This window comes from Clarias gariepinus, chromosome 19 (genome assembly GCF_024256425.1).
Source record: "Clarias gariepinus isolate MV-2021 ecotype Netherlands chromosome 19, CGAR_prim_01v2, whole genome shotgun sequence".
Classification (NCBI taxonomy): Eukaryota; Metazoa; Chordata; class Actinopteri; order Siluriformes; family Clariidae; genus Clarias; species Clarias gariepinus.
Window position 1 is genome coordinate 23,474,086 of NC_071118.1, and position 27,005 is coordinate 23,501,090.

The 27,005-nt window shown below is 38.9% G+C and overlaps 1 protein-coding gene across 1 annotated transcript in view; it reads right to left on the reverse strand.

The window, feature by feature from the left end:
• whrna (whirlin a) overlaps positions 1–16,428 on the reverse strand; it is a 138,635-nt gene extending 122,207 nt beyond the window's left edge. The window contains exon 1 of the mRNA XM_053479239.1: positions 15,024–16,428. Within this exon, the coding sequence (XP_053335214.1) occupies positions 15,024–15,740 (717 nt within the window). The 5' untranslated portion in view covers positions 15,741–16,428. The remainder of the gene's footprint in view (positions 1–15,023) is intronic.
• Between the last annotated feature and the right edge of the window lie 10,577 nt (positions 16,429–27,005).

The window sequence follows — 27,005 nt, forward strand, 5'->3', positions numbered from 1 at the left end:
GGAGTTTTTTCTTGCCACTGTCGCCCTCGGCTTGCTCACCAGGAACAATCTGACTATTCTGATTCGTACACATTTATATTCCATACAAACTTAAATAATTCTTTTGATTGTGTAAAGCTGCTTTGCGACAATGACAATTGTTAAAAGCGCTATACAAATAAAATTGAATTGATTTTACCCTATGATTATTTAAACATTACACATTCTTTATTGTTTTGCTAATCCAGTTTCAATTGTGGATGCGTGTAACAAGGCTAAACAATGATGGTTTAAACGGTATAGGCTTTGTCTTTAAAGATTCTCAGGCTTCCAGGTATAGTTTTCTGAGAGTTGACTTCCTTCTTGTTAGGTAAAAACGTTTCACATTTCATTATGTGAACAATAACGAGTCCTTTCAGACCAGAAGGACCCTTTTAACCCTTTTAATAAAATCCTGGAGGATCCAAATATGTCAAACTTACCAACTCCCGTCAGTCTGAAGAAGCTACTTGGATAAGTAGTGAAACATTTCAGTTCAGTAAAGGCTCTGGGTTACTGATCGGAGGGTCGGGGGGTTTGAGCCCTAGCACCATCGGGCTTCCACTACTGAAACCTTAAGTAAGGATCTTAACCCTACTGTATCTGCTTGTGATGTATCCTGGCTGAACCCAGCTAATCATTTATCCCCAACCCGAAAAAATGTTACAGTGGAACCTCAGTTACAAATTGCGAGTAACGCGGTTGGCAAGTGTTCCGCAAGACAAGCAAAGATTTTTTAATAAGTTTTAACTTAAAAAACGAGCAAGTCTTGGTTTACGAATACCAAGTATCATGTATCAAGTATCCGCTTCTTGTTATGACGCCGAGTGTCACATGATCACAACTGAGCCATGTTTTTTCTATCTCTTGCGCTGCGGAATTGTGGGTAATCGTCTACTTTGCTCGGTCCTCCTCCTCTCGCCTTCACACACCTCCTCCCCCCTCCTCCTTACGCCTTCACACACACACACACACACTCTCTCTGTTTCTCTCTAATGGAGAGTCATGATTCTTTTTAAAGGTAAAGTGCAGGTTAATTTAGTTTATTTTTACATTACCGCAGTGATTTAGTTAGCGTGCACTCACACGAGAGTTGTTAGCAATGTTCCTTGCTAATTTTTCTGATAAAACAGTCTTTACGGTAATGTGCGTGTGTGTGAAACTCAAATACAATTCAAAATGCTGTAAGCTGTACATGTAACAAATAATCTTATTGTTCGCTTGGAGGCTTGCCATAATGCTAGTTTATTGATTGACTTTTACATACGTGTTTTTTTAGGTGTAAGTCGTCAATAAATAAGCAACAAGAAAATGAAAAATTAAAATAACTTGGACATAATCAATTAAAATTTCCTACTGTTTTTGAGAATGTTTTTTTCTTATATTTCTTACAGTTAGTATTTATTGCATTACTATAAAAAAAGTCACTGAAGAAACAGCAATGCCCTAAAAAAATAAAGCCTGATATGTGTTTTGATAGAGGTCCTGTATGATAAAAACGGGTTAATAATCAGAAAAAAAAGCTGCAATTTTTCATTATCATGTTAATCTTTTAATGACTTTCATCTTGTAAAACACACTACCAAAATGAGAAGTCTAAAACTGTATTGCAATAAGATTCCCACAGTGTGTCTTCCTTTTATTTCTTTCTTCCTGCCTCTGTGCCATGCCGATGATGAATGACAGGACAACCATCTCACCTATCGAATCACGGTTTTCTCATTAGCCCAGGCTACAGCCACTGGAGTACATGTGTTCTTCAGGAGAGCTCACGAGCCTGGCTGAAGAGAAGAGCGTATCAAAGTGATGGACCGCACTGGCAGCTCTCCACAGGAAAACTAATCAGTCAGAGAGCGTATGTTAAAGTTCCAGGTCTCTTTGACATTGAACAAATCTCTGTTCCGTGTTGATCCACGCCGCAAAGTCTCAGTCTTTCACGGAAATATAAATCTTTGAACAGAATCAATTATTTTCATCTGGCTGGTCCGAGTAAGTTATCCAACCCGCTCGCCTTTTTTGCCTTGTGGCATCATAATCCGTTTTTTTTTTTTTTTTATGAAAAATTGTGGCCTGTCCTGACCGCTCATGCATCTCGGCTAAATTAGTATTGACATATTTCCCTCATATCAGTGCAGGATTACACATGGGTGAGCGATATTAAAGTCTGCCTTCAGGAGATCTCAATGACATCCAGAGACTTTAATCATTTCCTCTAAGCATATTAATTTTTATTTCCTCTCTAAAAATCCCTCTAGTACACAGCGAGTGATGTGATCTCAGTATGCTCCAAGTAAAAATACATCCGCATCGCTCTTTAAGATGATAGACACTCTGAGAAAGAGCTCTTCATATAAAGCAGAAGGTCACATCTAGATTGGATGAATACATTCCAGCAATCTGAACTGGTATTTTCAGATGTTTTAAATCTCTATTTGGCAAACAAGGCTGTTTTCCACCCGTCAGCATCTACTGATAAAGTAGCAGCTCATTTAGAAGATGGGTGTTGCATGTAAATGTGGTTAAAACAGAATTAGGTGAACTATTAATTTAAATGATACTTTATATCTGGTATGACAGTATGTGCTATCAGGAATGGCCATTACAACACATTTTGGTAAGTATCCTACAATGTATCCTACGATTCCTGCTCTTGACTGACAGGTGCTAGTGTTCTTGGCTATCGGTTTTGACTTTTCTGCTCACCACAGTAGTAAAGAGTGGCTGTTTTAGTTGCCATGGCCTTTCTGCTCGCCATGTCCATTTGCCTGTAACTCGTTTCATCATCAAGATATTTCATCACCCGGAATTGTGCATCACTGGATTCTAACACTATTATATGAACAGTCTGACAGCTAAATGAGATAACTCCATTTTTACAGGATTGAGAGGGACACAAATGAAATGACTCAAATGAAGCAAAAAGCATCGCATGCTGATAGAAAAAGATGTTTGTGCTTGTTGTAAAATAAATGTGAAATTTGTGTTATTTTTCAAAATGCTAAAACACCCACAGTTTTTGTCACCCACATATTTGACTCCTCCATCCCAACCCACTTATTTTTTTTCAATAAACAACATGGTGTTTAAACAACATTCCAATCGCATAACACAGAACATATCACGGATGTTAGAGTAAGTGGTACATACCTGCTGAAGTGACTACACTGTCGGTAAACTTTCTTGGCTTCAACATTCCCCAAAAAACGTTTGAACACATTTAAACCACCCAAGGGAGCCGCTCTGCTGCGCTTTACTGATCAATGTGACAGAAAGAAGCAATGCAAATGTGCCGTCACGTCCTGTCGGCTTTTGCTCAAAAATATAGTTGCTATGTATTGTGCTTTGCTCAAAATATGGTTTTACAGATTCTACAATAAGGTTATATAGCGATTGCTGTAGCAAATTAAACATTTTTTTACAGATCTTGTGTGTAAGAGAATAATCATTTGCCAAAAAAGTGAATAAAAAAACAAAACAAGTTCGAAAATACCATTTATCATCTGCTGCTGTCAAACTGCAGAGACTGTTGTGCCCAGGAGATCAGTAGCTTTGAAATATTCAAACCAGCCCATCTGGTAACACCCAACCATGCCATGTTCAAAGTCACGGTCAAAGAGTTTGCAACTTTTCCTCATTCTGCTGTTTGTTGCACAAATTAACTCTAGATTTTCAGATGTTTATTTATTCTCGTATCTTCTATCCCAGGAGATTTAAGGCACAAAGAGGGGTACACCTTGGACAGGTTGCCAATCCATTGCAACACACTCACATACAACTGGGGATGCCAATTTGTCTATTCCACATGTCTTTGGATGAAACCCATCAAGCATTGGATCCACGCACACAGACCCAAGGCAGGAATTAAACCCTTATCCCTTGATGTGCAAGGCCACAGTACTAACCGATATGCCATCACGCCGCCATCTTGAGTGGTATCTGTATGAATTAATCAATTGCACTGCTGCTGATTGGACAACTGCATGAAGAGTCAGACGTACACATGCTCCTATTTATTAAAGTACACCAAATGTAATATGTTATTCTAGCCTGACTTGAGCACAACAGAAGTCCTGTGACAGTCACAAAATAACTACACATATAGACCAAATGTTTTTAAATGTATAAGATTTGCGTGAGTTAATTAATAATTTGTCTTCAGGCACTACTCTTCATTGCATTCACCCAGTCCTGTGTTATTCTGCCCTGGCAGTAACACAATGCTCCAAAATTAGTTATGCTTTAGGTGGAAGAAGCTTGGCATTTTTCCATTTGTCAGCTGTGTATCTGCTGACGGAGCACAGTAGTAGTGGCAACTACAGATACTTATTGTGAACTGCATCCCTGATGCATGCAAGAATATAAGAACAAGAACCGACCAGCAAATTAAAAACTGAGTTTAACTTTAATCCAACCAATGACTTAACAAGAGAAGACTATAAAAAAACTACCGTGTGTGGAAAACCACTTCTAAATGCAAACAGCGGGGGCAAATGTAGCACAAGTCAGTGGGAATGGGAGAGAGAGAGAGTGTGTTTAAAATTATATTGACCCTGTCCTCATTAGGGTTTAACAAATAATTGACCCCACTGGTTGCCAACAAATTGAATTGTCGTCTTGTTTTTTATCCACGATCACTCTTTTTCCACGATCCTCTAACGAGTAGGAAGTACCAATTACTGAAGTGAACTGAATTAAACGATCATGACCAAAAACCTCCAAAGTGTGGGAGCACATCGCTTAGCTCTCTAGACAGTAAAGTTTTGTGTTTGTAAGTTACAAGAGTTGGGCAAAAATTATCCGCAGTCTGGTTATATTAAAACTTCTGTTGGCTGCACTGTGGAAGCAAAAATTGATACCCCTACTTAAAAATAAATAGCAGTATGCGGTGATTTGCTTTTTTGTGGTCTGAGAGTATACCTGGTGCTGAAAAAACTCAAGAAAGAGAATAAACAGAAGCGTTTAGATAGCTGTAAACAACATCTGGACTGATACTTTAAGGAAGGTTTCAAAGAGTATCAAAGGTTTCAATCAGTACTGGTGACGAGACATGGCTTTATCACTGTGAGCCTGAGAGTGAACGTCAAAGTATGGAACGAAAACATTATCAATCGCTGACTGAGAAAAGGTTCAAACGTCAACCATCAGCTGAAAAATTGTTGCTTACAGTTTTTTTTTAATTCTCAAAGGGCCAGTATTGAAACATTATCAGGAAAAAGGTTCAACAATCATTAGTGCTGGTTACAGTGAGATGCTTACTGAAGAGCTGAAGCCTTAAACTTCTGACACACTCAGAGGACTGCTAGTGTGATCTTTGCATGACAATACACATGTGCACACCTCGTCTTTAAACTTTAAGTATTTGTTATATTTTATTGCAACTACTTTGCTTGTCAGAGATTAAAAAGATATTGGAATTTCTATTTATCTTTGGTAGTGTATCAATATTTATTCTCTTTATTGTTGAGTAGCATATGCCTAAAACAAGCTAAATTTAGAGGCTGATAGGTAAATAAGAGCAATTGAGTAACTGCACGATTCATAATCAAACCATAAGCTTTACCAGCCATTAGCTTGTTATCCCTGGCAAATCAGCAAAGTAAGATCACGGTCATCTTGACTATAAAAGAAATCTGGTAAGAAATTTTATTCTATACAGTAAGTTCCTAGTGGAGCTTGATGAATAGATGGGAACTTGGTGAGGTTGTGTGGCACCAGTTCCCAACACCTTACTGCTCAAGTTGGTCAATAATAAATAATAATTAAGGAATCTTCTTATAATGACAAGGAACTTCGTTCTGGATTAAAGTAGGCCAAAACATACTGTACACCATTACTGGGGAAGAACAGGTACAGCTGATCACTGTCATACCGAATATCTAAGTGTATGGCTGCTCCAGGTGAGATGGTAAAGTGGTATGAGGTGTACTATTAGCCTACCACACATTACATGATGCCATGGGAAAGACTCACCCTTCCATGATTCACTGTAAATCTGTACAGGAGCATATACAGTAGAATAATATAGATTTTCTTCTTAAACACATGAAATTAGATAATTAGAACAGTTAGAAATTGGATAAATAAAATTAGAACAACTGCAGCAGCAGCAACACCAGCAACAGAAACAACAGCAGCATTAACCCTGTTAAAAGTGCTATATAAATAAAAGCACTGTGGTGTAGTTGTTGAGGTGCCTTGCACCTCCAGGGTCTGGATTCGATTCCTGGCCAAGCTCGATTCCGTCTTTGTGTGCATGGAGTTTGCATGTTCTCCCTGTGCTTGGTGGGTTCCCTCCGGGTACTCTGGTTTTCTCCCACAATACAGGATAAAGCGGTATAGACAATGAGTGAGTGAGAGTGAATAAAATAGTTAAATCAGTGCTTTGAGTCATTTTTCAGTCTGAAAATGTTGACCACATCAATACTACATCAACTGAATTTGTATAAAAATATCACAGAGATGCTTTGGGTTCAAGTTGTATATGATATTTATCCTAGACATTTTTATGGTTAACATGGGGTCAAAGGTCCTGCACAGAAAAATAACATTGTTAAACATCATTTTCTTTGCCTGTTAAGAGGGAGACTCTCTCTTTTCTCTTTTAAAGCAGCCTAACAGCACCAAAGTAGTGACAGCTTTCAGGTGAGGCAGCTTTCTTCTTTAATTATTTATCAGCAGGAGTCACTGATCATAGGATTAGCCAATCAGAGGTCTCAAACAGTGCTGCGGTACGATGAGGGCTGCCCTTCTCATCAATACTGTACTGGCTCTTTAGAGATGCACACACAAAACACAGGACTTCTCTCTGTCCATCGGCCATCTGTAGCTACAAGAGGTTGTTGTTTTGTCTAGCTTGAGTCCAGGCGACTGATGGCACTCACAAAGACGCCTGATGGGTGAGAGGGAGAGGGAAAGGTCAAGTGAGCTGTATTGAATTACTGCTCTATACTCTTTCTTCCTAAAGAATCAGGAGTTATCTAGGGCACGGCATACACTTGTATGAGTGAGTGTGTAAAATTACATAATAAGACAAAATAAATATAGATGTTCAAGCATTTCTGAAAAACAATAAAAACAAGTCCATCAATTACAGACGATGCTGGAAAAAATAATGTGCCTGTTCATTTCAAATCCAAATCAGAGCTAAACATACAGGTATTTGGTAAGGTTTGGCTTGTTTGGATTGAATTAAATTAGGCAAAGCTGTCTGTGCTTTCTTGTTGAAAACGATGGTAGGCATTTGTGAGCTAACACTTGCCACAAAGACCAGATAACACTTTCTTATAAGTGTGTTCTGTTATGACACATCAAGGTCAAAGGTAGGGGGAGTGTAGGGGTAGCTCAGTTGTTAAGGCACTAGACTACAGTTTGGAAGGTCCCAGGTTCAAACTCATGACCCCAAGTTACCACTGTTGGGCCCTTGGGCAAGGCCCTCAACCGCTCAGATGTATATTGAGATTAAAAAAATGTAAGTCGCCCTGGATAAGGGCGGCTGCCAAATGCTGAAATGTAAATGTAAGCCAGTACTAGCCATTTCATCCCTTATCATCTATTCTTCTGTTTTCTCCCTAACTGAGTGTGAATTAATTATCAGCTTTAGTAAGCATGGCATTCTTTGTAGGTGTACTGATAATATAAAACACAGTGTATATGTGTGCGTGTGTGTTTGATTAATTTTACTTCAACTCAGTATTGAGAAAGAAGCCCCCAGTGTGTTTTAAACTGCCTGTTCAAACTCTAAAATAGACAGAGACAGAAAGAGAGGGAGACGGGGGGGGGGGGGGTAAATTCTGGTAAATTGTGAGTGCCAGGACAACAAACACATTGAGTAATTAACCTCATTTGAGCATCTCTGCTCAAATTAACATTTTCTTTCTTTTTTTTAATCCCCAAATCAACATGAAAACATCTGTATTTAGATATATTTCCATACGCATTTGCTTTGTACAAAACTAAACTAAGCATCAACCAGAATGCCACACAGAACTAAACTGATCGGATTTGCTTTTGTTTCCTTCACACCTGTGTGATGGAGAACGTTATCTGCCACATTGCACATTTGCACACGGCTCATATGTTGCACATTTCTTGTTGTTGTTTCACACAATCAGGACTCACGTGCACTTTAGAACATGGACAATAACACTGCTGCTTAACTTATCGTTTCATTTCATATTTCATGTTTCGCTCATATTGCTGCTGTCATGCCCACACACCATATCTGTATCCTTATAGTGCCTTTTCTCTTTTTATTGCAATGAAATCTCTCTATTCTATTCTATCTTTACATTTTAGCTTATAGAGAGTCATAGCATTTAACTGCATATCATATCTGTTTATGGTTGTGTATGTGACAAATAAAATTTTCATTTGATTTGACTGTGTTACAAAGTACATTAAAGTTACTCAAACACTTGGACAGTTAAACTCCTTCTGGAACAGTAGTAAGCCATAACTGCTGACTGAACACTAACGCCTCTGAGCAAAAACATGGCCCTGCATATTAAATCTTAATATAAAAAAAAGAGAGGATGTACATAGTTTGTATCATTGACTGTAAGACAATTTTCAGTAAACTGATTTGCAGTGAAATTAACTCATTTAATTTTATAGCAATGTCAGAGACTGGTAGTACTCATTACATTTGATTCTAGCTTCTTGGCTCTGTAACAGATCCTCTGTTGTGGCTTATCCAATCACGTGCATTTATGTTAATTATTTACTTGAAGGCAGCTCATCAGGCTAGAATCAAGCTCAGATGATAGCTAAAAAAAAGCTTAGTTTTAGTAACTTTTATAGCCTTTTATAGATATAGTTTATTTGGAGGTGAAAAGAAAGAAAGAACGAAAGAAAGAAAGAAAGAAAGAAAGAAAGAAAGAAAGAAAGAAAGAAAGAAAGAACGAAAGAAAGAAAGAGCTCTCCACTCACAAATTCATGGCACAAGTCAAAAGTAGTAACAAGACATTCCACTGCTAAACAGGTCATGACCACAAATTGTCACATTTACGACCATATACTAGCCATTTATTCATAAAATTTTATTAATGGTTACATTGTGCATTGGTGTCTGTTTTGAGTGTGCTGAATATTTTTATTTTTATTTTAGAACATGTCCTAGACAGCAGAGATGTACCGCTGTACAGTAGTTGGCATTTAGCTTTATTTTCACCAGGAGAAGAAAAGAGACTGCAGGGCACAGTCATTTGTCACAGATTGCTTGAGAAGGAGGCAAACTCAGACGGCCCTGAAGATTGTGCTACACATCATGTGATACAACTCATTACTGCATGAACACAGAAACACACTCGCTCTCCCTCATACACACACACACACACACACACACACAGACAGACACACACAAAACGCTGCTTTGGTCCTGTCTATACCCATCCATCTTTGGACATATATTTCCACTAAGAGGTAGGGGGCATGTCGATTAATTCTCCTATTTGTTGGATTATCTTCTTTGAATAAGCTGAAATACATCACATTATCCATGAAGCACGCTGGAGACCCAGAGGACGGTCACATTGTCCCAGAGACAGATGGTCGTCCTTCTGCTTCTAAAATATGAAGAGAGCTTAGCCTGCTGGTTTGTTCAGCAAACATACGGAGACATGTTATTTTATTTTTTTTTAAACTCTTTATAAAAGTTGATAAAGGATCCTGTTAAGCTAAAATTCATATAATGACCTGGATAAGCAACGGACACGTGTTCAGCAGTAACCACTGGTGAACATTACTCCTCTCATCTAAACTGCTCTCATGCAGTCAGCTTTAGACACATCCGTATCATGTGGAAGTCCACCTCAGACACCTGTGTGATTAACCAGGAGTCACTCCTCCACTACTTCACCCCACCTATCTGAGGGTGTGAGGCAGATGATTCACAGTCAGCACTGTGCCGCTCTGATCCCATTAGTGGATAAATAAAAATGCTAAATAACAAAAAGGCTGGAAAAGTTTTAAACTCTTTCCTTCATTGTGGCATAAAGCCATAGAGGTATTTCATTTTTGTGGGTGTTTTATACCTTCTGGAAAGAAGCTATATTGGGAAGTGCATGCAGCAGACATTTAAAAGATGCTTAACTTAAGATATTCATTGCAGTCGTTGTTATAAGAGGATGGCAGCTGTCGGATAGTGCCATCTCTCCAACCCTTTGTTTACTGGCTGTGCTTTTTATCTTCATTCAGTCGGATGCATCACTGCCGTATAGTGGACGTCATCTTAAAGTAACAAATGGAGCTAAAATCGCAGAAACACATTTCTGTTTGATGTACAGGGCTAACAAGGCTAAAAAAAATTTAAAAGGATTTCAGGCATAGAGCTGTAGAGTGAAGATTTACCTTAAATGTAGTTCACAATCTAGCTTAAAATGTAAGTGGGTTTTTATAATTTAATTTTAAAAAGTTAAACATATATTCTAGATCTATCACAAGTCAATCGAAATATTTCAAGGATATTTAGTTTTTTATTTTGATGTTTTTTATTTTAAATTCACCAATGAATTTTAAAAAATCCAGGATCTTAAAATATTTGAATATGGCCTAAGATCAAACAAAAAAAAAATATTATACAGAAATGCCCAACTTTCTGAAAAGTATGCTTATTTACATGGCAAGGCATGGAGGCAATCACCCTGTAGCACAGCTGAGGCATTATTGAAGACCAGGTTGCTTTCACAGGAGCCTTTGGCTTGTCTGTATTGTTGGGTCGGGTGTTCCTCGTATTCCTCTTGACAATAGCCGACATATTCTCAATAGGGTTCAAGTCAGGTGAGTTGGCCGTCAGTGAGTATACGTTGGAAAAGGACATCAGTATCTCCACACAGCTTGTCAGCAGAGGGAAGCATCAAGAGCTCTAAAATCTCCTGGTAGACGGCTGTGTTTACTTTGGACTTATATAAAACACAGTGGACTGATACCTGCACATGACATAGCACTCCATATCATCACAGACTATGAAACATTCACTCTGGACTTTAAGCAACTTGGATTCTGTGCCTCTCCCCCTCTTCCTCCAGACTCTGGGACCTTGATTTTCAAATGAAATGCAAAAGTCACTACTGAAAAGAGGACTTTTGACCATTGTCCAGGTCTTTTTCTACCTGGGCACAAGTAAGATGCTTCTGACATTGTCCCTGGTTTAGGAGTGGTTAGGAATGCAACAGCTGTAGTGCACTTCCAGAGGATGTCTGTGCATTGTGGCTCTTGATACACTGACTCCAGCTTACTGCAATCTTTGTGAACTTTGTGAAAACAATGTACAATGTAACCATTAATAAAAAACTTTTCCAGGATATTCAAATTATTATTTTTTTTTTTAGTTGCATTTGTATCTCTTTCACTACATGATGCATACAAATATTACTTTCATTTTGGTGCTAGTGAATCACTGATGCACACCTCTGCTTTGCTTACACGGTACTGGATACTGTTTGTCTTGTTCTTAGTTGAAAAACAGACGATTTTTACATTTGATTCTTCGCCCTTACTGTCTTGTTCAGTCTGTGCCATCAAGTAATAATGCTTTGGATTTTACAGCAATAATTCTGTTCACTTGAAATGAGTCTGGTATGTTTCTACTCGTGTATGTATGCTCATGAAGCAAGAAAACACAAAACACACAACAAATATGTGAATGCTATTCAATTATGACAAATTGGCCTCAGTGTGCTTTGGCAGGTAAGGACAGAACAATCATATTTAAGCATGGAACCAAAACCTGATTGCTGTGAGAAAGCAAATTGACCATGAATCAACCCAAAGCATAGCCATCTGACCCATGAATAGCACAAATTAAACGGTGCATCAAATAAAAATCTATTTAAAAAAGAATTTTTTTAATAATCATTGCTGTCAGTAACACTGAATAATTTGTGAAGCACTAATGTTAACTAAATTACTCTCTTCCTACAGATCTAGGGACTACTGTACATGTTTATGCAAACTTATAAATCAGAGCTTTGAGATAAACATTACAATTTACTTTGTATATCTCAAATAATACTTTAAAAATAACAGTAAGAAGGTCTGGGCCAAATGTAAAACGCTCACCTAAAAGAACCTGGGAATATTTGATTTGTACAAAATAACAATACCTTCTCATGCCTACGGCAGTGATACTTGATATTAGCATGGGGAGAATACATATTGCATATATCGATCAAAACTCGGCATGCAGTAAGCAATTACTGACGTAAGATAACAGCAGGTGGTGAGCTGGCTGGAGCAGTACGCAGCTGTATGCCCATCCATGCTGAGGCATGAGAGAGAAAACTGATCACATTGACTCCTTTTTGAACGAGTGTAACACTCAGGTCAAATCTGTTTCATTGATACATTCTTTTTTTTTTACCAAATAGTACAGTGTTAACGTCTACAGAAGTCATTACAATCTTGCAATATTTCTCTTTATATAGTCAAAGACGTAGCCTTGTAACTTACTGTAGATATAACCCTAACGAAAGCCTGAAGTGTCCTACACAATAGCAGTCTACATGAGGACAAATAATGCAGTGAGTAATACTTCATACAGTGCATTGAGGTTTTTTGCATTTTAGCAAAGAGTCTCTGTTCTCAGCACTTTGAAACAACCACAGATCAGAGAATAGTCACTCCAAGATACTTCTCAAAATAACAAGCTGCTTTTTTTTGATGTATTACTTTGGGAGAGAGGGAGAAAAAATGAAGCTTGCCGGCAAAGAACTGGATTGTAAGTGCTATTTTTGAAAAAAATAAAATAAATTACTGGATGGTAACTGGGTCGTGATAGGCCGTATTAAACCACCCTATCATTGAATCCTTTCCAATTAAAGGACACGCTAAACTAATTCCTTACTTAATGATTATTACAGTCAGAGGTAATCAGGAAAATAATTAAGAAAGCTACATTTTTGTAAAACTTGTTAGCTGCTTGTTCTTGGATCCTGGTGGGATCCTAAATGAGTACTTTATTAAAAGAAGATCAAACCCATGTGTATGTGCCCTGCGATGGATTGGCCTATGTGGTGTGTACCCCGCCTCATAACCCCCCCCCCAACTCTATACACATAGATGATGAATGAATGAATTAATGAATGGATATTTTATTATAATAATAAACTGATTACACTTCTTGTCAAATAATTTTAAGATGTGTTTAAGGTTTTTGGTTTTCAACAATAAGAGACTTCTCTAAAGTTTACTCCTAAATTTTCACTGTGTGACATCAGACTCACTGAGGCTACATCTGTCCATGACACAGCAGGTCAGAACTGATTTAGACAGCGAACATGAATTATGTTAGCATCCTCCAAGTTCAAGGGCAATTTTAAATAAAGAGTTTAACCCTTTGTATAAAGAACTAATGATATATTTGATAGATCATAATACTTTAATAACTTTATTTTACAGAATTTTAAAAAACATCACATGGAGATTTCTGGAAAAAAAAAAACCTCTTTCCTTCTTTTAGTTTTATGTTGCCTTAATTTTCATTTCTGATAACCAGATTTGAATTTCAGCATTTTATACAAGCGCTGGACCATATGTGCAACCAGCATTTGTGAAGGGCTGGACAATTATGAGTATAGTAGATGTATGTTATTGGGTAATTTTTTTACAACACAGAAAATACAGAAAAATTATTAAAAACATTGATTATTTAAAAGTTGTGATAAAAATATTTTGCTAATTGTAATTTCAATTACTGTTAATAACCCTGGGAACCAAACCCTTGACCCAGAATATGAGGGGGCAACTGTGATATCCACCATGCCACTATTGCTTGTATACGATGTAATCTATACAATATGTCTGGGGCAGTTGTGAAATTGATGAGGCCTGAGAACGATTTTGAAAACAGATATTTACACTATTCACTGTAAAAACTATTTTGCCCACCACTTAGTGACATTAGCCCTATCTGGAAGGCATTGGATTTCCATGGGTCCTGAGGTAACTTTTCAAGTCATCATGTGTGACTTTATTTCTGTTTGGATTGGGCACGTTAGCTTTTTTTTCTTTAACAGAGACTTTGGGGACAAGGTGGAGTGCATACACTATAGGCAATTTGCGAATGCATAAATAATGCGAATAAAATAATCTGGATGTTTTAGGACAGTGGGAGGATTATTTGGGGGAAACCCACCAAGCACAGAGAGAACATGCAAACTAAATGCACAGAGACCCAAGGCAGGAATCAAAACCTTGATCCCTGGAGGTGCAAGGCCACAGTGCTAACCACTAAACCACTGTGCTGAATTACTGTTCTTTTTTAATAACCAAACTCACGGGTCCGTTGATAACTCTGGTAATTAAAGGACATGCTAAACTAAATCCTAGGTGCATTTTCAATGCATATGTTGCCTAACATTGTTAAATAAAACATCTAAAAAGACATTTAACAAATACTAATTGCTTGCTTATTATTATAGCACACATATCCCTGACACCCACCCTCCGCTGACATTAATAATTTCCTGTGTTAAAATAAACAAGGATGCTACTAGTAAAAATTACTACTAGTACTGGAGTAGTGTGTTCTCTAATTCATGTGTCCTTGCCTAATTAGATTCTATTCTGTGAATGGAGAGTAATAGTATGACCACGTGATGGAAACATATGGCACTGAAGAAAACACACCTGTCTTGAAACTTACTCCTCTTGTAAGAGTTTTATCACTAAGGTAGGAGTAAATGATATTATTTATCAGCCACCCCTAATAAATGTATCCAGTCTGAACAGGGCTTTTGTTTACTTCCTTGTGGCTCATGTTCATTAACAACAAATATCAGATTCCAGTTTTTTCTTTAATCTGCCAGGAAACCCCTGTCACATCAGATCTAGGGCATCCTGACACCATGGAGTACAACGGTTGTCACTACCATACGCCATGAGTCAAGGTCCCAACTCTGGTTCTTGATCACACAGAACTACACATCAAAATGTGCAAGGATACAGTCGGAATGTGTTCTCTTGTAAATCCTGTGTAATTAAAACCCAGGTTGGAAACTGGATCCTACCTTCACCGCCTCGGCATGCGTGACTCTATCGAACACTTTATCGTTGACTTTGAGGATCTGATCGCCGACTCTGAGCCCGTCTTTCTCGGCCATGGATCCCGGCTCCACGAGCGACACGTATATTCCGACCCCATGCTCGGATCCACCACGGATGCTGAAGCCTAAACCCTCGTTGCTCTTGTGGCGCTTCAGGGTCACCTGCCTGACCTCACCCGGGGGTTCGGGTAGGAAGTGCCTGCCTAGCAGCGGGACGAGCGCGGTGGATGTCCCGTCGCTGCCGGTGCTCTCGTGGTCAGGGGATCCGCGCAGAGGGAAACGCGCGAGCGCGGTGTCGTTACCCGAGCTCGCGGCGACGGTGGTCTCGTGCTCCCCGTTCCTACTTGGCAGCAAGTCCGACTTTAAATAAAGTCCCTCGGAGGTGTAGCGGTCGAACAGGAGCTGGTCGGAGCGCGGGATGACCAGGCGCAGCATGGGGAGCAGCTGGCGCTTGCTGGGCGCGTCGAGGATCACTTTGAGCGTCTGGACCAAGTCGTAGACGTTGCGCTTGGCGTGGTACACGTTGAGGCAGTGCACGAACTGCTCGCGCTCCAGCTCGCTGAGCAGCAGGTTGAGCGCGTCGTGCAGCTTGCGCACGTTGGCGGAGAGCGAGCGCGCGCTCGAAGCCAGCGAGCCCGCCGACGAGGAGCTCAGCGACACGCGCTCCAGGTCCGCGCTCATTCTCGCGCTCACCTAACCTCGGGGAAACGGTCGCGCGCAAGGCAAGAACCGACAAAGCCGCGGCTACCGGGCGCTCCGGTGCGGCGCGAGGCGTCGCAGGTCCTGGGTGTCACTTTTCATTGCTGGTCGGCGAGCTTCAATTCGCTTCCCGTACACCGTTACGACTAACGAGACTTACTGCAGAGAACTTTCCAGACGCGATTCATTTTGCGCTCTGTCAGAATATGAAGCGTGTCATGGTTTAAACGAAACTTTGACAGGCTTTTTAATTAAACTGGCACAGCACTCCAAGTGTTTCAGGTGTAACGTAACGACGTCCTCTTCGCTTCTGGGTCAAGTGGCACGAAGAGCTTCTCCAGTGTCTCCCGAACCAACCGGACACTCCAGCCTTAAAAAAAAAACAAAAAAAAAAAACTGAGGCTCTGAAAACTAACAAAACCCAGGACTTACAACTCTCCTGAGAGCCGTTACAGCCGTTAATCCCGTTACACGACAGCAAACCGTATTCAACACCCGTCCAAACTTGTTTTTCGATGTAAACAACAACCCGAGTATCCACTTCCATAAAAACGTTAACTTAACTAATCCAAAAACCGAAAAAAATACGACATTTATATAATTTTCAGTACATTAACGCGTGAACAGACGCAAACACAGAATAACCGCATCAGCTGCCTGCGCGTGCACGGACTCGACTCTGACTCTCGCTCAGCTCGCCAGGAAGTGACGCAGCTCTGTTACGTTGCTTAGTAACCAACAACGCAAGTGCGCGCGCGGCACGTTTTCTATATGTTACTGGTTATTTTTCAGACTAATTGCAAGTCATCCTTTAAGAACTACATGGCATTACTGTACGCTTTAAATTAAGTTAAGTGTATGGTACTAAAAAGATGTAAACACCTGACGTAATTACCCTACATATTGAACATATAGGTGAGTGCAAAAGTTTGAACACCCTGACTACCTTTTATCTGAGTCCCTTCATTATCACATCTTGAGGCAAGGTGAAAAGGGTCATTAAAGACAACAAATATTATTATGCACTAGTTGTTCATACAACTAGGATTCATGCGTGCATTATTATTATTATTATTATTATTATTATTATTTATTTTTGTACTGATAGTTTTTTTTAATTGCCACATATTTGTAAATATTTGTATTTCAGCGTAGAAATAGAAGTCTGAAATATGAACTGAAATATCTTATTTATACAGCCATTCAGTGCCTTGGCCACGGCACTCCAAACTGAGCTCAGGTGTACGCTGTATACTCTTATTATCTTGAAATTTCTCTGGAATTCGTCAGGAGTCCACATGATTTAGGAATGCACAGTGCATTTAAATTTAAAAACCAAACCAAAAAGTTCAAGGAACTCTCTGTATACTGTACAGTACATCTGCAATCAAGTTGTGTTGAGATATACCAAATTCAGTATGTGTTTCATTATTGTGAAATGGAAGATGTTTAAGATCAACATGACTCCACTAAGCTCACTACCTAGACAAAAAGGTCTTTGGTCAAGAAGGTGACCGAAAATCCAATTGCCGCACTAACAGAGCTTTAGCAGTCCTCTACAAATAGGAGAGAGCCTGGCAAATCTACTCTATTAGACACTTCTTTATGGTAGAGTAGCTTCATTAAAGCCAGCTCTGAGTAAAAGGCATATGGCCAGCACTCGAGAATACTCAATGCATAAGCAAAATATTCACTTTTTGGATGAGTCAAAAAAAAAAAATCAAAAAAAAAATCTTTGGGCTGAATTCAAAGCTGATCTCACAGCTCAAAGCTCATTGCACATAAACTGTTAATATCATCCTTATGCTGAAGCATGGTGGTGCTTCTCTGTGACAGGGACATGAACACTGATCACTGAAGCTTATTACAGTAAGGTCCAAAAAGGAAGCATGCACACATTCTAAGACTATGAGAACCACAAGCATACATACAATACAAGACAATGCATGAAGCGAACAGGTTTGTGAATGTGCTTGAGCAGCTCAGCCAAAACCCAAACTCCAAAAGATTTTTGAAGAGGCCAGAGGTTTACTTACTCTCCCTAACTAATCTGATAGAGCCTAAGGGACTGTGCCAGGAAGAACAGGAGAAACTGTGCAAATCCAGGTGTGCAAACCTTGTAGAAACTTATCCAAGGAGATTTGAAAGCTTGAATAATTTTTTTCATTAGGGGTTATTATTAGAAATTGAGTGCTGAGTGCTTAAATTAATCAATTGAAAATTCACTCACTCACTTACTCATTGTCTATACTGCTTTATCCTGTATTCAGGGTCACGGGGGGCCTGGAGCCTATCCTGGTCACTAATGTGAACAAAATGGTTAAATAAATGCATGTTTAATAATACATGTTTAACCCAACTAAAACAACACTTCCTCCTATAGTCATTTTCTGTTTCTATTTCTAAATGACAGATTCTTGGTAGTGCTCATCCTCATAAGAACTCCGGTGTTATTTCACAGACTACTTTAGCTTTGTTAAAAGTGCAATTCTTTGATAATGGTGTTTTTTCTGACTTTCATCGGCAAACTATGTGAGAGTATAAACTTGTTTGAACTTCCCCATGCCTTTAATAAAACCTAAAGTAAATATAACTTAACTGTTAGACATCATTAAATAGCTTAATGATGCACCTTTATTTCAATTAAACACAAAATATCAGTGGAAATGCTACATTTTCAGCTTGGAAAGACTCTGTAATCATCTTTTATTACAGTACATGCTCTGCAGAATGACAGAACTCAGTTATAACCCCGAAACTACTTTTATTTCTCTATATACTGTAATTTTCTGCTACACTAATGCACTTATCCCAATGTTTCACCAGTGCTTGAATATGAACAAGGTAGAAAGTTTTCTCAGTTAAGGTAAACGCTGGCGTCCCAGGAATTCCTTTAATGCCCCAAATACTGTACGTGGAAAGGCTTGGAGCGACGCAGGACTGTAGGGGGACCTGGCGATAACGCCCAGCTGAGTTTCTGTAATGTGCATGTGGTGTTGGTGAATGATTGTGTGTACAGTTACCACAGACAGATGTATGTCTTCCGCAATTTGGCAACAAGTTATCTGTCAATTCTTCAAAGATCAGGTGTTCCACTCGCTGAATGTTCAAGGGAACGACTGCAATGGGGTCGTCATTCACAGACATATAGCCTTTGTGCACCATTTAAATGTTTTACTGACACTAAGAGTCTCATCACCATCCCGGTTTGACTTGAAAGCCTCTCATACGTTCAGAAACGAATTAGCTACCCTACATTTCTATAACATCTTGTTGGAGTTTCGTTTTCTGATCCAGAGTTGGTCCAAAAAAATGTCACAGCATCCTAAAGAAAATAAATTGAGTCCGTAGTTAAATCTGGCAACATTTGGGAACAAAAGTGCCACTGTGCATCGTCTATTAAAGCAGAACCTTAACTTTTAGCACCCTGGTCACCAACAGAGTTTAAAGTACGTCCACATTTTGCTCTCTTTATCCAACACATTTCACATAATGCATGCATGGCCTGATAACATGCTGATTGATTCTGATGTTTAGTCAGGTGCCGAGTTCCTCAGTTTCTAGGTAATTGAGATCCAGGTTGACAGGCTACACATTTAAGATTTGTACAGTTCAGTAGCTTTGTGCACTGAGGTGGCTCGTTAGTTTCATTGAGCTGTGAGAGCTGCACAGACCAGAAAGAAGGAAATGAGTGATTGATGGAAGTAATTAATGGAGTTAAAGAGTACCAGCTACAATAAGACGTAGTAAACAGTACGATATAGGCAATTAGACAAAAACAGGCAGAGATGCTCGACAGTAGTGGAATGTGAGCACAATAAACAAAGGTAATTAACTCGCTCTCGTCTTTTCTTGCTAAAGTTAATGATTTGGGTGATTTCTTTCATTTTCAATTTATCCCGCAAATTGCGGCGTCTTGTTGTGCGTGCTATAACAAACAAACAGCGGTGACACTCAAATCCATTTGCTATTACAGTACATTGGAGCGGAGAGGCGTGCAGTTTTATCTGCCTGGATGAGTAATGTAGAGCAGTTAGTAAACAAAAAAAGGATACATGATAGATTTACGGCATCCAGTCCATCCATCTATCTATCCATCCATCTATCCATCCCTCCGTCTGTCTATCTGACTACCTACGTACAAAAATGTATCATTGTGTGTGTGTGCTTAAATGCAAATGAACATGAAAGGCACTATGAAATATAAAGCCAGTGGCTGATTATTTCCCAGAAGTACTTTATGTAATAGACTTTAGGTGAAATTACTCAATGGTAAAAGAAGTCCTCACTTCAAATGGAGTCAAGTATATTGACCCTGCAAAATGTATCATTTTAAAAGATTTAATTTTATTATCTCAAACAAGAAGAGTATGTCGGTCATCCTCTCCCAAAAAAATATAAATAAAAAATATCATAGACCGCATACTACAAAAAAAAATCACTTTTTGATCATTTTTGGACAGTTAGAGAAGTCCAGAAATATTACATCTGTACATGGGTATCTACTTTGTGTGTAATTTCAGATGAAAAAAAGCAAGAAACACATATCCTCTCCATTTATTTCATTTTAAATCGCTTTTATTTTTTATAAACCCATTTTTCAGATTTGTCTGTTATTCATGTTTATGTTTATAATATTCCTGAGGGGAAAAAAATTATGCTGGTGTGTTCCTTCCCCAGCTCAGGGCTCAGCTCCGCCCCGAGAAATGACAATTTATTTGCTTAAAAGAAAATTGTTTGATATCAGACTCCTTTTCAACAAGGGACATATTTGAGCCAGTTTTGCAAAAATACTAAAGCTCAAGTGGGCTCAAGTTTTTATTCAGTGTGTGTGTGTGTGTGTGTGTGTGTGTGTGTCACTCCATTTCCGATTTTGAAGCTGTAAGTGTTCCTATTTTCAAGTTATTATCAAACTTCGGCATAGTAATTTCGAGGAATAGCGATGTGTACCAGAGAATCTGTGTGAATCTTTTTAAGCCGTTTTCATGGGCTATTAGTAGCAATAGATCCACTGTGTGTGGGTACGAGCATTGTCTCATAATGATATCCTCAGTTCTAACCTATTCAGTGATATACAGTGTAAAAAGTGCCTGATATGAAGCTACATTTTAAGCTAAATTACTGGTCTGTCTGTTTCTATAGAGCTAAAGATGGGTACGTTAGCGCCCAGCTTCTAACGTCTAACATACAGTAGCCTTGTTCAGCTCTGTATTTTAACTTTTATATTATTGAACATTGAAGATGTTATCGTAAATAAAAAAAAACTTCTAAATATCGTTGTTGTCACTAATCATCTACACCACTTTATCCTGTATACAGGGTCGGGGGGACCTGGAGCCTATCCCAGGAGACTTAGGGCACGAGGCATGGTATACCTTGGGTGGGGTGCCATTCCATTGCAGTGCACATACGCTCATTCGCACATTATGGGCAACTGGAAATGCCAATTAGCCTAATCTGCATGTCTTTGGACTGTAGGAGGAAACCAGAGCACCTCAAGAAAACCCACCAAGCACGGGGAGAACAGGCAAACTTCATGCACACAGACCCACTGCGGGAACCGAACCCAGACCATGAAGGTGCAAGGTGACCGTACACACAATAAATGAGTTGCCTCTGCAAAAAAAAAAATGTTTTGCTCCATTAAGTCCAATTGATTAACTCCAATGTACCAATGACAGTAAAAGTTGAATTTGAAGAGACTTTTTAAGTGACCACCAGATGGTGCATAAATAGTACCCAGAAATTTTACTGAAATATTCTACTAAATAAATAATCAGAAACCAGTTCGGGTGAGCTCTTTACATTTCATTTTTGGCCTTAATACAAATTTTGATCCGCCCAGGATGCTTAAAATGGGTAGCTCATATTTAATAAGGATATTTAAGACCTCTATTTCTTTAATTATCAATGTAATTAATTTACTGCAAATTGGAATAGGGAGCAAGGATGACATTTCAAGCTTTTTTTTTTTTTAGAACGTGGCTGCTTGTTCCTCTTTCCTCTTCTCCATTCCTGCACACCCTTGACCTTTTCAAGCTTCTCTCTATTGATTCATTTTGCCCATCTATATGGCGTCTCTTCTCATTAGGCTCAATATCCAGACTGTCTTTAAGCATTGCAAATCCACCCACTAAGTAAGGAAACAGAAATGCTCTTTCGTTCTTCATCACCCCCCCCCCCTCCCCAACCACCTCAGATCACTACATGTGAATAATGTGTAAGAATAAAGACTCTTTAATAGCAAACCAAATAGTTAGCTATTTGCAGGAGGTTTGATAGACATATTACATAAAATTATAGGCTTACTGCTAGAAAGCCTTGGCTTAACTTGCTTCTTTCAGGTCTGCCTTGAGTTTCTCCCAAGGCTGTTTTTCATTTGGTTCTTGAAAAAATAAATAAAAGAAAGGAACCAGAGTGGAAGCATTGGTTTAGTTGGTATTATAAATGCACTTTCCATAGACATGCATTATACACATGATATTATCTATGTGCATCTGTACTTTACTTGATTAGTTTTATTAGAAAACACTTTATATTTTTACTCCACTACATCCTAAAGCAAATATCTATACTTTTACTTCACCAGATTTCTGCAAAGCAATGCATTACATTGTGATCCACAGTGGTGTGTAGTGTTTAAAGCGAGAATTTTGCCACCTGCTGACAATTATGTGTAACATACCTTAATAACATTACAGGGGTTTGAAATGAGAAGCTGAACTGGTTGCAGACAGACGAAAGTGTCTGTGTTTACAGCTGGATGTCTCCACTTTTATTAGTCTTTGTAGCCCTTTATACTGTAGGCCTTGCTCACGGGCACAACAGTGGGAACCTGAGCCTTTCCAGTCAGCACTCCAATACCTTCACCACTGAGCTAATTGCTGTTGAGCAATTATCAATTAAACAAATGTTTCTACATTCCAAGAAATAATACTATAAAAGGCAGGAAATAGTCATTAATAAAACAAAGTCAATAATTGGAGTGACAAGCCTACTCACTTACTCATCGTCTATACCACCTAATCCTGTATACAGGGTCGTGGGGGGTACACCCTAGACAGGGCGCCAATCCATCGCAGAGCAAACACACATACTTATTCACACACTTCAGGCAATGTGGGAACACCAATCAGCCTAATTTGCATGTCTGTGGGAGTACCCGGGGTAAACCCACCAAACACAGGGAGAACATTCAAACACCTTGCACCCTGCGCGATGAGAATCAAACCCAGACCCTAGAGGTGGAAGGCGACAGTGCTAACCACTAACCCACCGGAGCGCCAGGAGTGACAAACCATTGCTTAAAATATACTCTCAAGTACAATTTGTGCAGTTTTTTAAGGACGTTAGCTGATTAGTTTTTTCCTGAACATCCTGCAGAACCAGACACAGTGCTTCTGAGGAATTTGTCGTACCAGCTTTTTTTCTCATGAATGCAAAGCCAGAAGTTTTCTTTCGTTCTTTCTTTCTGGCTTACAGATTTTTTTGTTTTTTTGGTAAGTTTAATCTTTTGACTGAAAAGCAGAAATGTTTTTTTTGTACTGACTTAATATTGATAGGTAATAAAAAAAGAACTTTACACTAACCAAAATAAAGAATTACTGTATATTTATGATACAGTATAAATGGTTTTAAGGTGGTTAATGGTTTAACTACTGTACATACTGTAGCTTGCCTTTCCTACGGTATTTACAAAATGCAGGCTGCCCATTTTAACCCTCCTCAGTCCAACGATTTGAGAGTAATTTGAAAAATAGCTCTCAGCTGAACTCATCTTCTCCCACTTGCATTGTCTTGACCTTCTCTGATTTAAAAAAAAAAAAAAAAAAGGCCCATTAAAAGTGCAAATATCAGCGACGCTTAATTTGCAATTTGCCTGGTGGCATGAAATTAGTTGGGTCAAGAAACACCATATCAGGATAGCTCAGCCCATGGGGGGGTTATATGAAGCTTAATTATACACATGAGGCAGCAAATATGCTCCTGTTTATGCTGGTAGACTAACACACTTAGCCCTGACATCCTCATATTACTGTTAGTTTATGAATTCCAAAACATGTCGAATTGCAACTGCTGAGGTTTGATAAGACATCCTGAACGTTATAGATTCTTGGCATGAATAATGCAAAGCGTTTTTCTTTTTTTTTTCATGCATCAGCGAGATCCAGAGGTGCTGTGTGGCAATGCCGGCTTCTGAGTGACAGTTCATACAGTTTGTGTTTGTTCAAGTTAAAGGCATGAATGCCACGTGGGCGTATGCCGCCCCTTTCGGTCCATAGGAGAGCGTTCAGGAGCTATATGGAGAGCTGTAGTGTTTACCATTAGCTCTGAATGGTCACACAGACAGGTGGTCCCTGCGGAGAGGCTGTCAGGCCGGCGGAGATGAGAGCGGAGCACGCTGCCCACGCAGCTGAGCCGCTCTCTAGACATCTGGTACAGCTAATCCCCATCTACCTGCACTGAGGACACTGCTTTGGCCTGCTCGGATTATATTTTTAGTATTCGTTCCATGAATCATTGCCTGTTTGTCTTCCTCAGATAGGGGTTCGATTAAAGCTGGCAGCATGAGACTAACCTTATCATTCTGTATATTAACATAACATGGGAGACCTGTTGGTACATGGTGGAAGTAGGAGTTGAGAATACACGTCTAGTTGAATAGTCCTGATTTATTAGTTCTGATAAGATCAGGTCTCAACAACTAACTCTTGTTAAGTGTGGGTTGTATTTCCATACGGCCAAAACACAGTGTTGGTTGCTTGAATTTTTTTTATGTTACATATAATACAGTAAATGTGTGTGCCAAAGACGTTTACGCATCATGGAAGTAACCAGTCTTGCTTGATTAAAAATTTTAAGTTGCAAACTTTAGCTATTTTTTAGAGATGATGTATTTGCCTTAAAAATGGTCATTTTTCAGCGTTATACTGTCTTACCTCAAACGATAATAATTTAAAATGCTAATTATTAATATTTCTTTAGGAGTATTGATACTAAAATTGGTGTAAGCTTCTAGAAGCATATGACCTTTAAAAAAAATAGTGGCTTAAATTGTTTTTTTTTTTTTTTGTAAAATCTTGAAAAGACCATGTCAAATTCATGATGCAATATCCAAACAATTTTGGATTTTAGAATAACACTTTTTTAGGTTTATGTCTTTTCATGTGAAATTTAAATTGGAAAGGTTTCATCTAAGACAATTAAGATAATTAAAAAATTTTAGACACTACATAAAAAGACATTCAGCATCCATCCATCCATCCATCCATCCATCCAGGAACCTCTGTAGTCTAACTAGGCACCATGGAGGTCAACAATGACCATTGTATTTATTCCCATTAGTAAGACCGTGGGTGGACCTCCAGTCAACACTCACATGAATTCACACAGTACGGGCAATTTAGGAAATCAATTAGCCTAATTTGCATGTTATGTTGCTTTGGACTGTGGGAGGAAACCGGAGAACCCGGAGAAAACCCACCATGCACTGGGAGAGCATGCAAACTACATGCACACAGACCCATTGTGGGAATCGACCCCGGGACCTGAAGGTGTGATGCAGATCAACTCAATTGTTTGGACCTGGTGAATTTTTTGGCCGATGAGACCTGGAAAGTTGATGCGCCACTGAAGCTGTTTTTATTGCATTTAGGGCTTAATTCAACTCGGACTTGAGATCTTGATTTATATGATGGTTTAATGCTCCCAGTATTAAGGCTTCATTAGTATAAGTGTGCAAGTTTGCCATTATTGTATTATTTACAAAGTAGTACAATGCCATCATTCAGGACACATAAATGTGTGCTAACCACTAAGCATGTCTTTCTTATTATGTGATAAACAAATAAATATGCATATTTGCATGGATCAGGTGGTAAGAAGCATTAAATATATTGAAAAATAGTGTTATATGAACCCATCATGTAAGTTTAACCTTTTCAGCTGAATGAGACACTTTTTAGCACCAATACCATGTTTTGGCCAATAACATTCTGGAATCTACAGTTAATCTTCAATCGTCAAGTATTATTGCACTTTATCATGATTTATTGGTAATTCAGTGTAACATGATACTGTGATAAAACTGACCATAATCTGTCCTGTCAAACAGACATGTCTTGCGATACAGCCTTCCTTACATGTACCCACTGTCATATTCTTTCGTTTTCAATATATTAAATATACAAGGTCTTAACATTACCCCTGAGTCTCTCTGTCTGAATAAACGGTGCAAGATGGCAGACTCCTCCATGCTCATTGTCCCCCTAATCATGAGTCATCCTGCTGGAAACAGCTGCCATCCATCCTCTTCTTTCATCTGCCTTTGACAGACTGTGAAGTGCAGCAATTAGAGGCATTAATTCCAAATTATATCTAAAAGCTCCTAAAAACAGTTCGCGTTGTTCGTAATTATTCCAAAACCTTTTCACGTTCTCCCTGACTCAGAGCACTACTAATCTCTTGACTTAATTAATACAAGAGAATATGAATGCGTTATTTCAAATGAACAGGAAAAAAAACAGATATTGTTCTAAACATACACAAGAACAGATATACAGTACAGTACTGTACTGTAAATTGAGGGTGGCACTTTTTTTTCTTGGCAAAGGGGGAGTGGTTGCGAAATACGGTGTGGATCGTTACTGGAATGCTGCAGGGTGCAACAAAGATTAGCTCTGCACACTCTAACTGAGAAGACTTACAAACTCCAGTGATGTAGCTGAGGTTGAGGAACAGTTAGTGCCAGAATTCTTACATCATGCTGACAGTTAGGGGATTATTTCTGCTTTCTGGGGGTAAAAACAAGAAATATGTTAGTCAGACAAAAAACAAAAAACAAAAAAAAAACACACTCCCGTTATAAATAGATTTGCTTCGTTGCTCATCTTCTGGTATAACTAGCTATAGATATTTAGTGCACTAACCAGATACAGAAATACATCCCTGCATTACGCTTCTCTTACACTTACAGTATATTGCAGAGGTTTACTTTTCCCCCCACGGGCATTTCAGACATTTAAATCCTTTGTTATTAGCTCAGGTTCAGCAGCCTAAGGGTATGTTGTAATGACGGCTCTACTTAGCTCCAAGCGCAAGTAGGATCTCGTAGAAGCTTTACACCCATCCACATTCGTGTGTCCCGGATGATGGCATTGGATTACTTTGTAAACAATACAATTACGGCAAACTCCATAATCAGTGGCGCATCAACTCTCCAGGTCACATCGGCCCAAAAATCTCGAA